Source organism: Sebastes fasciatus, chromosome 6, assembly GCF_043250625.1.
Source record: "Sebastes fasciatus isolate fSebFas1 chromosome 6, fSebFas1.pri, whole genome shotgun sequence".
NCBI lineage: Eukaryota > Metazoa > Chordata > Actinopteri > Perciformes > Sebastidae > Sebastes > Sebastes fasciatus.
The window spans coordinates 28101619-28115515 of record NC_133800.1 but is presented as its reverse complement, the minus strand read 5'-3'; the positions used below and the strand labels follow the sequence as shown (position 1 = coordinate 28115515).

Sequence of the window (13897 nt, the reverse complement as noted above, 5' to 3'; positions counted from 1 at the left end):
CCTTGCTGAGGCTGAACTACTGTATATTCAAATAACAGGGGACAACCCCGGAAAGGACACGCCCCCGTCTCTTAAAGCTGCAGGTTCATGATGTGTCATGTTTATACTTTAGGGCTTTGTGTTTGGATTAAACAAAATAACATATTAATGAGTGACCTTCAGGGATGCTGGTAGGCAGCTTTTATTGCAGAGTCAGGTTAGATCTTCCCTTCTGTTTTTGTCTTTATGATAAGCTAAGCATGAGACAGCAATGAGAGTGGTATGATCTTTTCATCTAAGTTTTAAAAATGTATTATATTTTATTGTTGTATTAATAATCACCTATTTTATTGTATTTCATTTATATGATTGTATTCAATTTTATTGTTATTTTATTAATGCCGTATTTATTGTATTTCATTTATATAATTGTATTGTATTTTATTGTTATTTTATTAATCACTTATTGTATTGTATTTAATTTGCATATTTTTATTTTATTTTATTAATCACTTATTATATTGTATTTTATTTGTATAATTTGATTCCATTTTATTGTTATTTTATTAATACTGTATTTTATTGTATTTAATTAGTTTAATTGTATTCTATTTTATTGTTATTTTATTAATCACTTATTGTATTGAAATGAATCTGTATACTTTTATTCTATTTAATTTGTATAATTTTATTTCATTTCAGTGTTATTTTATTGATCACTTATTTTATTGTATTTACTGTGTATTATTTTATTATAATTTATTGTTGTTTTATTAATCACTTATTTTATGGAATTTAATTTTGTAATTTTATTCTATTTTAGTGTTATTTTATTGATCACTTATTTTAGTGTATTTACTGTGTATTATTTTATTATATTTTATTGTTGTTTTATTAATAATTTATTTAATTTTATTTAATTTGTATAATTATATTTGATTCGATTGGTATAATTGTATTCTATTTTAGTGTTATTTTATTGATCACTTATGTTATTGTATTTACTGTGTATTATTTTATTATATCTTATTGTTTTATTTATCACTTATTCAATTGAATTTAATTTGTATAATTAAATTTGATTTGATTTGTTTAATTGTATTCTATTTTAGTGTTATTTTATTGATCACTCATTTTATTGTATTTACTGTGTATTTTATTATATTTTATTGTTTTTTTATTAATCACTTATTTTATTTTATTTAATTTGTATAATTATATTATATTTAATGTGTATAATTTTATTTCATTTTAGTGTTATTTTATTGATCACTTATTTTATTGTATTTAATTTGTAAAAGTTTATTTTATTTTATTGTTATTTTATTAATCACTTATTCTATTGAATTTAATTTGTATAATTTTATTCTATTTTATTGTTTTTTTATTAATCACTTATTTTATTATATTTCATTTGTATAAATACAATTCAATAAAATAAGTGATTGTATTGTATTTATACAAATTAAATACATAAAATATGTGATTGTATTGCATTTAATTTGTATAATTGTATTTGTTTTTTATTAATCACTGATTTTTATTTTATTTAATTTGTATCATTTTAGTCTTTTTTATTGTTATTTTATTAATCGCTTAATTTATTTATAATTGTATTGTATTTATACAAATTAAATACAATACAATATGTGATTGTATTGCATTTAATTTTACATAATTTGATTCTATTTTATTGTTTTTAATTTGTATCATTTTAGTCTTTTTTATTGTTATTTTATGAATCACTTAATCTATTGTATTTAATTTGTATAATTTTATTCTTTTGTTGTTATTCTATTAATCACTTATTTTATGGTATTTAATTTCTATAAATACAATTCAATAAAACAAGTGATTGTATTGTATTTATACAAATAATTTTTTATTAATCACTTATTCTATTGTATTTAGTTTGTATAATTTTATTATATTTTATTAATCACTTATTTTATTTTATTGTATTTAATATTATTGTATTTTATTGTTATTAATCTAGTATATACTTCACACTGTTCAACTACTATTACTGTAACTATAGCTTTTAATTCTATTTTATTACATTTTTATCATTTTATTGTCTCACTTGCATTGGTCTCAAACTATCTCATTGTTAAATTATTTTTGTCTTTTCTGTTTTCACGGTTCACAATTGTTCTGTCTTTCTTTTGGCTTGTCAGTCATCTGTGATGCACTAACACCTTGAAAGGTGCTATACAAATAAAGTTTGACTGATTGATTGATAACTCAATATGAAAGTGAATAAGCAAATCCCCCAATTTAATAACTCTCACAACATAAGGATATAGCTTAAAGCCTTTTTTGCCCTTCAAAACAGGTCAGTTAACTTAGTTTAGCTTTGATTATATTTATGTTTATCTTAATTATACTCCCTAGCTCCAGTTTCCTCTTCAAACAGTATTTGTCTTAATAACATTGGTTCTGGTATTACAATGACCACACTGCTGTGTGTTAGTCAACTTTATTTTGAAAATACTGACCACCTCATACCAGAAGTAACACATTTGCTCCTGCTAGGCTCTTATCTTTACACAATTTACTGCAAATCTTAATCAGTGAAATGATCAGCTATTTCAATGAGTGAGGTCTGACAAGTTTTATTTTATCAAACATGCGTTTCACAGTCACAGCTGTGAAGCTCAGCGTTATGTCATTCAGTGTGATTCATATCCAGTTGTAAAAGTGCAATCATAAAAGCCTGGGTGGAGACTATTCCTTCATTGTGAAAAACAAATACACGCGCCATTACCATAACTCATGATAAAAAAGCAGGAAACATACCGCACCTAGCTCTACACAATCATGTCATTTTCACTCTATAGTGTGACATACATGCAAGTAATGTAATGCATATAATTTGGCATTTCATTGCGCCAGTTTTCCATTCATTTTTTCGACATATTTTACCTAAACTTCTGCAAACATGGGCAAAATCTATGCACACAAACATTACTTTTCATGACTGGCTGGCGGCTGTGCAAAAAATAGAATCAGAAAATGGTTTTGTTTACATACTTGAATGTAATACAGATCATCCAGCAGATTAAAAACAAATCTACATGTTGCTCTGGTAGTAGGTGAATGAGTTTTCAGTCATCTTTCTTATTGTAGAGGTGAACTCTTGGTGGGAATCATTATTCTAGACTCCATGCTTCTGATCAGAGGCACTGAGGAAGACAAACCGAGAGAGATGTGTTAAAGACTTTAACTTAAACTCAGAGACCATGGAGTTAACTGTAATTTCATAAAGATACTAATAAAAAAAGAAAACAAGTATAACGTCTCAAGTTGCAACTTGTACAAGTGAAGCAGGATATTTACATTATTTCACACAGTTTGTGACAGGTCAGCACATGTAAAGTAGAGTTAAATAAATCAATGTGTTCATTAGAATACCATCATCACCTCATGTTCACTGTTTTCACCATGTTTTAAAATCCCATATAATACTTTTATGTTGCTGAAACATCTATCTAGCTATAAATGTGTCTCAGTGAGTTCAGGCAGAGTACAGAAAATGACTGTGCTGTAAATAAAGCCAAGCTTGTGTGGCACTCCCTCCCTAATATGCTAATTCACATTGATTATATAACCCTGTGTTTACCTGCTGCCACAAGACTGCTCTTGATAAATTCATTTTTGTTTGCTCCTTCCACTTCCTCATCATCCACCTGTGGGCTCTCCCCTCCAGTCCCTGAGGAGGAACTATTCTGATCTCTTCCTATAATCTCTTCTGTTGCTCAATACACTTCACAGGGAGTGATAGTTCACAAAACTTGATATTTCAACAGTCTAATGGTCTGTCTGAACTGTTGACTCACTGATTCTATGAAGTACAATATCTGTAGTGTTTTCCATCTTGTTTGAATTTTAAAGAATGTATCTTTCACATGTTGTAATAGCTCCTTTGTGCCATCCTATCTACAACATTTTGAGGCAACAATTTGTATTGCACCCCATGAAGTTAGACCACAACTTCCGTCATTGATTTGATCTAAATCCCTCTTGAAAAGTATATTAATATACTATAAATATTGGCTTGTAATTGTCATCTCATGAGCCACACGTCACCTCTGGCTAAATGGTAAATCACATTTTTAGGAGTATATGTGGTTGGTTTGCATCTCTCCTACCTGTATAATACACATTTGAATCCCATCCGTCCTTCAGCCAGGCAGAGTTCCTGGTCTCCTCCCGGGACTGGAGGCTTTCATAAGCTGTAAACACAAGTAACCAAATCATACATTACATAAGTGTGAATGAATTTACGTCACTCTCATATGAAACATTTAGCTTTAATATTCTTAAGAAATTTATTTCGGGTAAAATTTAGTTTTAGCCGCACACATAATTTTCAGAGGCAGAGTTACAGAAATAATCTAATTGCTTGAGTTAAACCTCAGTAGCTGGATCCAAAGAAGTATACAAACAAACATTTCCCTTTTTCAATTAAATGAGCCACAGAGGAGGTAACTTTATATAGATATCTCACTACAGAAGGGATATTTAATATGCCTACTTTGTCAGACGCTATCATTTATGCATGGGGCCCATTGGTTTGTGGACTACCGTTTTGAAGCCTTGCGTTAGGCATTTTGGCCGTCGCCAGCTGTTTTTTGAATGAGCGACCAAAATGTTACAATTAACACACTTTGAAAGGGTTAAAGTTGTAAGACAAAAACACAGACAATTCTCAGACCGGACAACGCCGTGGTAGCGACCGGTCAATCACAAGGTAGCCACACCCTAAAGCGCTTTATGGTCTATTTGACTCTAAATGGGACGATAATTTACTAAATGAACATCACGTTGTATTGAGGAACACTTGAAACTGTGGATTGAGACCATAAACTCATGTTAATAATATTTACTGAGGTAATAAATCAAGTGAGAAGTAGGATCATTTTGTCATAGACTTCTATACAATCAGACTTCTTTTTGCAACCAGATGAGCCGCCCCCTGCTGGCTATTAGAAAGAATGTAAGTTTAATTCGCTTCTGTATTGGCCTGAAGAAACCTCAGGGAGAGCAAGAGGACAGATCCCTCTCCCAAGATGGACAGACATGAAATAGATGTTCTGTGTACAGAATAGACCAACATAAAAATAAATAAATAAATGCAGTGTTTCTACTTCAGTGACTACTGCGTTATCACCTTCTAATGATCAACCCCCAAAATATGACATGTTATTTAAACAAGACATCACATGAAGTCATTCTCCACCAGTTATAACTTCATCTGCTTGTACAGATTCAGAGCTTGTTGAGGTACCAGTTCCTTTAAGAGAGGTATTAAAGCTTACCTACTCCACAATATCTCTGAGATGAGGAACAAATGTTACATACTCACCCCACAAATGATGAACAGCATAGAGGTCACCGATCTGTGAGAAGAACCCGCCCACTGCTTCGTTGTTTTCCTGTCTGTATTTGATTGCCCTCGCCCTGTTATAAGACATGTTATTTTCAGGGGTATAATGATCACCTGATGTAATACTTTATGATTACAATGGAAAAAGTGCAGACAACTGATATCATTTGTATTCTGAGCAATTTAAGCTTGTTGAGCCTTACCAGTGGTTTCCCCATTCAATCATAGTTCCTGGCTGAAACACATGTGAGGAGGTACACTATTAACACAGTTTAAAACTGAAACATGACTTAGCTTGTTTATTTTACACAGACAAAGCAACTCTATGTGCCAAATGAGCCCACATGCAGGAAGAAACTTCAGCGTTGGTTGCACACAGATTTTATCACAGCTATGTTTTGAACCACGTTATCAGGTACGCCTCTCCATTTGTGAACAGCTCACTCATCAAAACAATGACTCAAAACTATGCCTTGTTGATAAAGAGATAACAGAGGAGAATTGCATTACTCCTTCAAGATAACAGGCAGCCCAAAACTATGCAAATACGTAACATTTTGAGAATAAGTGTAATAGCTGTTATGTGTGTCATATAACCAAAACTGTGTGAAACAGTGATACGATAAGACCGGCATGGACAAAGATCCATTTGGAGCGTTATAGCAATACACTCCAGGAATTCAGCCTGTTTTAAAGGCAAAAGTGGGTCCTACTTTTTCATGACAGTGTTAATAACACTGGCTCCTGAATGGCTGCCATGTGATACAAAAAGTTGTATTACATAGAGTTGCAATCAAATTTATTCAACCCCATTAGCCTATCAAGTAGGGGTGTCACAATATACTGGTATTGACGATAACCGGGATATTTAAAAATGAAATATTGATATCACATTAATAATACACATATGATAATATTGTATAAATAATCCAGCGCCTCTTAAATCATTTTATATATGCAGTTATGGTTACAGACTCTCTCTCCACTTCCCTACACTCGTATTTTGAGCGTAATTAATTTGCCAAAAAAAAGAGACAAAACAAACAATAAACAAAGTTAAAGATGAATTTGACTAAAAGCATTACTATTATTTTCTTCAAATTTTCTATAGATATCGTGATAATATTGTTAACGATAATCGTGTAATGAAGATCTGATAGAATGACAGCTCTACAAGACATTCTTCTGATCAACATATCAACTAAACTATACTATATATACTTCCCAAAAGCTTAATTGTCTTTTGCAACAATTTGGTGGCCTTACACACTAGTAAGTGATAAAAAAAACAGCAAGATCACATATGAGTTTAAGAATTTTGACATGGCTGTAATATAAAAATATATTTTAAAAATCCTGCAACTCAGAAAGATTACATTACACAGTTTCATTATCAATTTGATTATGTCTCTCCAACAAATGCGATTAATAAAAAAATCTAGATCTTCAGAAAACTTTTGATGTGTAGGGTTGAATAATTTTGATTGCAACTGTATGTCATTTTTTAGTCTTAATATGTAGAAAGGCAATACATTTGGATTTTATTTAGTTACACAACTGAGAGAACTGACTGACTATGAAAAGTGTCTTCAGATCAAATCTATGGAGTAATATTCAAATACATGTAAATTCATTTAACTTTAATATGTATATAATATATAAAATAAGTGGATACCTTGAGGTGATAGGTTCGCATTTCATAGATGTTGGGTCCTGGTCTGGGAATCGGTTCATTCCAGAAACTGAACTCCAGGAGGAGCTGATTTCGCCTTGAAACCAACATTTTTGCCCTCTCTTTCCGAAACTCTAAATACTCCTGAAGAGAGATAAAAAAAAAAAAGGATATATAAAGATATACAGTGCTCAAGTGTGAACCAAAATTGTGCAAAGTTGAGATAAAACTCAAATCAGTGTTGTTGCACTTAAGATATCAGCTTTTTCTTGAATTTCCTATTCTGTGCAACAAAGAAAAAGATTAAGAAACAGTTTACAGTCAACCTTGTTAATGTTCTGCTTCTTCAGGCATTCAGTCAAGGCTGGGTATCCTCCGCTGTATCGCCATAGATGCACTGCAGGAAGCAGACCAGCAGATGTCACTGTAGCACTGTGTAAAGACTAATGCCACCCACACAACCATCAGATACAGTACCACCATCACCATCCGATCACTTCTTGTTGTCACTGAGTGCTGTTAATGTATATTATACACTGTAAATGATCATATGTAGAAGGAGAGGTGTTGGCAGTGAGTCATCTTGTAGTGTCTGTGTGTGTCTTTTCTGTGATGCTCTGCCAAACTATTTACAGCCAGACCGCAGTTATTTGAATTAATGGCATCGTCCAATCATGAGGCCTCCAGACAGAAAAATTAATCTGGTCCTTGGCGTGAACAGGGACTGTGATCAACAAGAGGTGGCACTTTTCATCATCTTTTAATCATGTTTTTATGTTAACGGCTGCTGCTTACCAGCTTGGTCCTGTTCTCCGTACCAGGTGTTCCAGCTTCCGATCACCTCACATGGGTAATCCTGGTCCTGATGGAGCCTGTTTTGCACCTCAGCCCTAAAAGCAGCAGAATAAAAGAACAAAATTCTTCACACACACCGATTGTGTGAATGTGCCAGCAGCAGTTATAATAATATACTGTCACTTCACCACAATGACCAACTAGAGGGCACTCAGAGAGCATAATGTCCACAATTATCCAACTTGCTGTTAAACCAAAAGACATTATAATTTTACGCTAAGTTACTTTTATGGTTCTGCAAGAATACTATGGAATAATGTCCATCTTGTGAATGTGGGAAACTCTAAAAGTGTATCATCAACAAAATCTAATTAGTTGCTCCTGGACTTTGTTGTTTTATTATCTATAGTTTTTCTATTATCATTTCTATATCTATTTTATTTTATCAACATTTTACTACTTTGAGAAACTGTTGATCATTATGAATTATTTTACTCTATTTTATTTTATCAACATTTTACTACATTAGTTTTAACATCCTAAGTTTTGTCAATTGCTTGTAAAGCACTTTGAAGTGCATTTGACTTGTTCAAAAGGTGCTATATAAATAAAGTTTGATTGATTGACTCAAAATATAATTTACCTAATTTGTCAACCAGATTGTATGAAAATATATGTTTTCCTTCTTCTATTGAGAGACTAAAACAGGCAACTTATTGAAAACATAACTTGACTGGTGGAGTTAAAGGTACAGTGTGTATGATTTGGCGCCATCTAGTGGTGTGGTTGCAGATTGCAACCAACTGAAAACCCCTCCGCTCACTCCTTCTTTTCCAAGACTACGGTAACGTGAGACGCCGAGTGCTAAACCATGGTAACACCGTGCACCTTGCTCAGAGGTCATCCTTACCATAATAACACTACTTTAGGAGCAACAGAAGTCAGACAGCAGCTGGCGGTACCATGGTTTTGCACTCTGCGGCTCACGTTACAGCAGTTTCACAAGCACAAGCAACATGGCGGACACTGTGCATGGATGTATAATAAGATCTGGATATGGTGGCGCCACTCAGCCTTGCTTCCAATTTTTTCCAGCAGTATTTTCCCCATAGACCACCATTGTAAAGGAGTCGTCAGTAAAACTTTTGACAGGACACCTTGAACTGCAAACAAGGTCAATTATGACTCTTTCTATCATGAATTTTTGATCCAGGGAGGATTTATATTTGTAAAACTTCCCTGGAGCTGAGAAAAGCGATTTAAAAATCTGTGATGTCAAACTTTTTGGGTGTATGCGCCAGGAGAGCAATTCTCATTGGAATGAAAAGGTGCCATTTTGGGGTCCGGGATCCAGTTCTAGCAATACATCCATGACTCCGTTAAGAGGAACCGCTCCCTATGTGGATATGAAGGGCTCATTCTAAGCTAAAGAAAACACAATGATTCTTAGTTTCAGGTGATTATATACTAATGAAAACATTGTTATTAATATTATATTCCATTTCTGCTAATAGAACATACTGTTCCTTTAATGCAGGTGATGTTTTAATGTTTTAAAGCAGTGAACACACTTACTCTAGACTGTTGTATGCTTCCAGGCACTCTGGTTTGACGTTGTGAACTGAAAAAAAAAAAAAAAAGAGCCAGACTTATCAGAAATGGGTGTTTTTTTTAAATACAAGCAACCATCAAATATTTCAACAAAGTAATTTCACACTCCGATTCAGCAAAGACTTCTATATACAAAACTGATTCGCTTACAATAGGTTATAGGCTACGGCTGATAGAGTGTTCAAATTGAAATCCCTACAAGGTGTGATGTACGCCACAAAAGGATCAAAGCCCTGGGAAGAATGATAGATTTCTCTACAGGAGACAGACACAGTTATCACCACACACATTCACAAAAGAAAAGCAGAAAAAAAAATGTTTGATGTCGCCGTCAAAACTTTACAGACTTCATAAATCACACCGTTATTGAATAACTTGTTGCTGCCTGCATGTTTCACGTGTACGATAATAACTTGTTACAGTGCAGCCTTGTGCTTGTCTCCCGTGTTACTTCTCTCTGAGGTCACCGAGGCCAGTATGGATTGAATTGAATTAACATTATTTATTTAGCTGTTTTCTGCAGAGACAAACAGATGATAGACTGTTTAGACTCAAAACAGAATCCATTTCATTATAATATGATGTAACTGTATCACATTCACTTGTGTGTGGCCCTCTGCAACCCCACGCTTAAAGAGGATAAACAGTCACTTGAAAATTGGTAAAAGATCTTATGCCTACATTGGATTTTATACAGGTTGCTGGTCTCTTTCTTTGACAGCAGGTTGGAGTGGGCATCTTTCCTGGCATCGACTTTGCGCGCAGATAAAGAACGGAACCAGCCTTTGTCGCCGCTCTCTGAAAACCTCCTACACAGAAACAAGATGAAAGAAAGTTTCACAAAAGGCTCAAAGCAACAACATAAAACAGAGAAGTTGTCGATATTAAAAAGCACAACTTAAAAGGGACGTGGAGATATGCGTGACATATGGGCTAAAAAGATAGTCATGCTAATATCCTTTGATATGAAAAAACATGCATACTGTATGAGTGAGTGGGCTGAATGCCATAGCTTGTGTCTTCGGCATAAAACTTCACTCCACTCTGGAGTGGATAAAAGGGGAATATCATTCACTTTAAGAACTATTGTTACAATCTAAGAGCCTCAAATCAGTATTTGAACATGAATAAATGTCTGTCAAAGTCATATAGCAGAGATCTAAGACTTTATTCTTTTATGTCTTCAGACTTATACTTCAAGGAATTGTTCCAAAGAAAGTTAACTGGAAAGGAATGTAATAGTGGTATTAAAGCAAACAGGGACTAATCCAACCAGTTATACTATCAGGGTAACTTGTGTTTCAACCTGGACCCTATTTTCCCATGTTTTTGTGTCTAACTGACTAATAGTGACAACAAGTTCTGAAACTGGTCCAGTATTGAGGGAGAACGCTGTAGATGGCAGCTGCTCATATGGCTGCAATATGGGGCTATTGGGGGAAGCTGGTATTGTCTAGGGCTGACCCGAATGCTTCGAAGCGTCGACCGTTGCCATGGTAATCAACCTCCAAATCAGTATTCAAATGCTTCTGTTTTTTTTTTTTATATATATATAGCTATATATATATATACATATATATACGTATTAAATAATAATGTATAAATCCCACAATAGCCCATGAAATAAGGAATAATCCTACAACGATATGAATTATTCATATTCAGCATGAATTATTATTATTAGTTATTCTCAGACGGATATCGCTGTTTGTTATGTGTAGAGGTGTGTGTATGTACAGTAGTGTGGCAGCAGCACTGAAACGGGGGAGATGGAGACAGACAGACAAGACAGACAAGACTGACAAGACTGACAAGACAGACAAGACAGACAAGAACATGGAAAAAAAATGGTATTCGGAACAGCCCTAATATCCTTTACGTCCACAAAAAGTGCTTGTTTTTGCCGTGACGGGCTTTGATTGCTATTATCAGGGTCTGACATTATGGAAAGAGTCTCGCTCAAGGAGAAGTCTCGTTCTGAAATCTGGCGAGGTGACGTGTTACCGGAGGACAACGGGGGAATAGTGGAATACATCCATGGTGGAAACGTGAGTGCCAGCTGGGCAGTTTGTTGTGTTGGAGTACAGAAAGCGTAGCTTAGTGTTATCTAAAAAATGTTCAATGTCATGGCTGAATATTTAGATGAGTTCAACAATGTGGATGAGGTCATTGATTTCGATGACCACCCTGTATTGTTTTTGAGCCAGAGTATACGAATATTCAGATTTCACAACGAGACTTCTCCTTGAGCAGGACTTGAACACAATAACAAACAGACCGGATCAAGCGAAAGTTAAGAAAATGTTTTATTTCTCTGTAGGGTCCTTTCCATAATGTTCTCAGACACTTATAATAACAATCTGAGCCTGTCAGTGGCAAAAATAAACACTTTTAGTGGACGCAATGTTACATTGACGCTGCTGCTGGTTACAAGATTATCCCTCAATACTGGACCAATTTCAAAAACTGTTGTCTCTATTAGTCACATGGGAAAATAGGGTCCAGGTTTAAAAATACCAACATTACCCTTTAAGGTAAAACTAAATTAATTATAGCTGATAATCACAACACACCAAAATTATTATTGTTATTTAAATAAGGTACATATAGCTGTATATACAGAGCTAAATATAGTGTTAAACACAGCCGCCACACTCAGTTGGACATCATATTCAAAGGATATTTTAATGACTTTTCTAACGTCTCATAAACTCATTATTTTGAACCCATTTTAAAGCTGCTTCAGTGTCAACATTAACCTCAATTTCAGGATTTTTCACAGGGTGTGAACCGAGAACAGCCCAAAGAGAATAGTTGGTATATTCCCATTCATGGATTAGGGAGCTATGTTGTGCATATGTTTACTTATATTTGGCACTTTCAAGGCCGTCTGCAAACACTTTCTGAGGCTTTATTTATTATTCTAAAATCCACAAACTTTCAAGGTCAGTGAGACTCCTTTTTTTTTAATAACCTTAAGGGGCCAATGGCTTTAATTGGGAACTATACTTATAAATACATTTTCCCATGGCTCCCTCTCACAAAAATAACAAAAATAGTATTCATAAAAGCCAGAAATGTGTGTTTTTTTAATACAGCCAGCCACAGAGGAAATGCATACAGTGTGGAGGCACAGGTAAGCTGTAAAAACAGATGGTGGTTAGTACATTTAGTGTGTGAGCTTCACAGGACAAAGTTCAGAAGGGCCAGCAAATGATTAAAGCTGGTTTTGGAAAATTGCCTGGTATGTTTTGTTCATAATGACCCTGATGTCTTACTTAAAAGGTATTACTTGTGAGCATAACATTGATTCACCTTATCATCACCAATATAATGTGTTACACTTGAGTGAAGACAAATAATATATTAGTTAACATGTTGGCTGAAGTAACGACGGTTAAAGTTTGATTTAATGTAATAAAACAAAGAAAAGTCTGTTTAATTGTGTTTTAGTTTAGTAGTGTTAGTAGAGTTACATTAAAAACATCTTTACCTGGTCGCATGTTGCAGGATAACAGAATACCTGTAGAGGATCTGTCCTTTAGACCACACACAAGTCTTCGCCATGTTCCTTTTGTAAAGTACAAACTGCTTCTGACAAAGCAAACAAGCTGCTCTGGTTAATGTTTACCTCTTATCTGGGATGTTATGATGGCTAAAAAAAAAAAAAAAAAAAACTGCTATTAGATTTAAAAACGTGACGCAGTACGCAGTGATCAATACGCACAATCGATCAGACTCATCAGACATGATTAGTTGAGTTGAGCCTTTCAATGATAATGAGCGACTTTAAAACCATAGTTATAAAACATAGTTGCTGAAAGATATGATTAGATCATTCACTAAAATCTGCAATGTCATATGCTTCAATTGTATGCATATAACATCCGTGTTTTATTTTATTTTATTGGAATTATTTGCAAACATGTGCTATAGGCTACTTAATGCTTTGGATATCTGTGTGATTATTATTGTATATTTTTACAAGTATATTATGTCTAGTTTAGTCATTTACATCCCTAAAAGTAAAGTAGGTTATTACAACGATATATATATATACATACAACAAAATGTAGACAACATTGGATTAATTAATAAAATAAATAAATAAATAAAAATAAAAAATAAAAAATTAACCTAATCAATATTAGGGATAATTCCTTCCAGAGACGTAAACTAAATTACTGGATGTATTATCTGAATTGTTGTAACTATAGTTTTGCAGCTGGTCCATCTGTTGCTATTTTTTATTATTTTTTATTAAAAAATATTTTTTTACAGAAAATCCTTCCCTTGAGCCATGTCGTCGCACAAAATATAAAACTCAAGTAAAGTAGGCTACAATAAGTACCTCAGCATTGCACTTTTTTTGTAATTAGTACATGTTATATCATGACATGTTTTTACATGACCATGACATATTTTGGTCAACGAAATAACAGAACAGTCTG

At 33.6% G+C, this 13897-nt stretch overlaps 1 protein-coding gene across 1 annotated transcript; it reads right to left on the bottom strand.

The window, feature by feature from the left end:
- Positions 1-2578: 2578 nt before the first annotated feature.
- On the bottom strand, positions 2579-13097 carry nipsnap1 (nipsnap homolog 1 (C. elegans)). The gene is made up of 10 exons (XM_074638991.1): positions 12940-13097; positions 10128-10255; positions 9411-9456; positions 7836-7930; positions 7367-7437; positions 7044-7184; positions 5572-5603; positions 5348-5442; positions 4131-4214; positions 2579-3164 (listed from the first exon to the last, which is right to left on the bottom strand). Exons 1-10 carry the CDS (start codon positions 13011-13013, stop codon positions 3100-3102), a joined length of 831 nt encoding a protein of 276 aa, XP_074495092.1. The 5' UTR covers positions 13014-13097; the 3' UTR covers positions 2579-3099.
- Between the last annotated feature and the right edge of the window lie 800 nt (positions 13098-13897).

Excerpts from the sequence above, each read along its gene's own strand:
- nipsnap1 (XM_074638991.1), bottom strand. The coding sequence starts at position 13,013 with ATGGCGAAGACTTGTGTGTGGTCTAAAGGACAGATCCTCTACAGGTAT. Across the intron at positions 10,256-12,939 it reads ATCCTGCAACATGCGACCAG|GAGGTTTTCAGAGAGCGGCG; the intron begins GTAAAGATGTTT and ends GTTTCTGTGTAG. Across the intron at positions 7,931-9,410 it reads GAAGCATACAACAGTCTAGA|GGCTGAGGTGCAAAACAGGC; the intron begins GTAAGTGTGTTC and ends TGCTGCTTTTAG.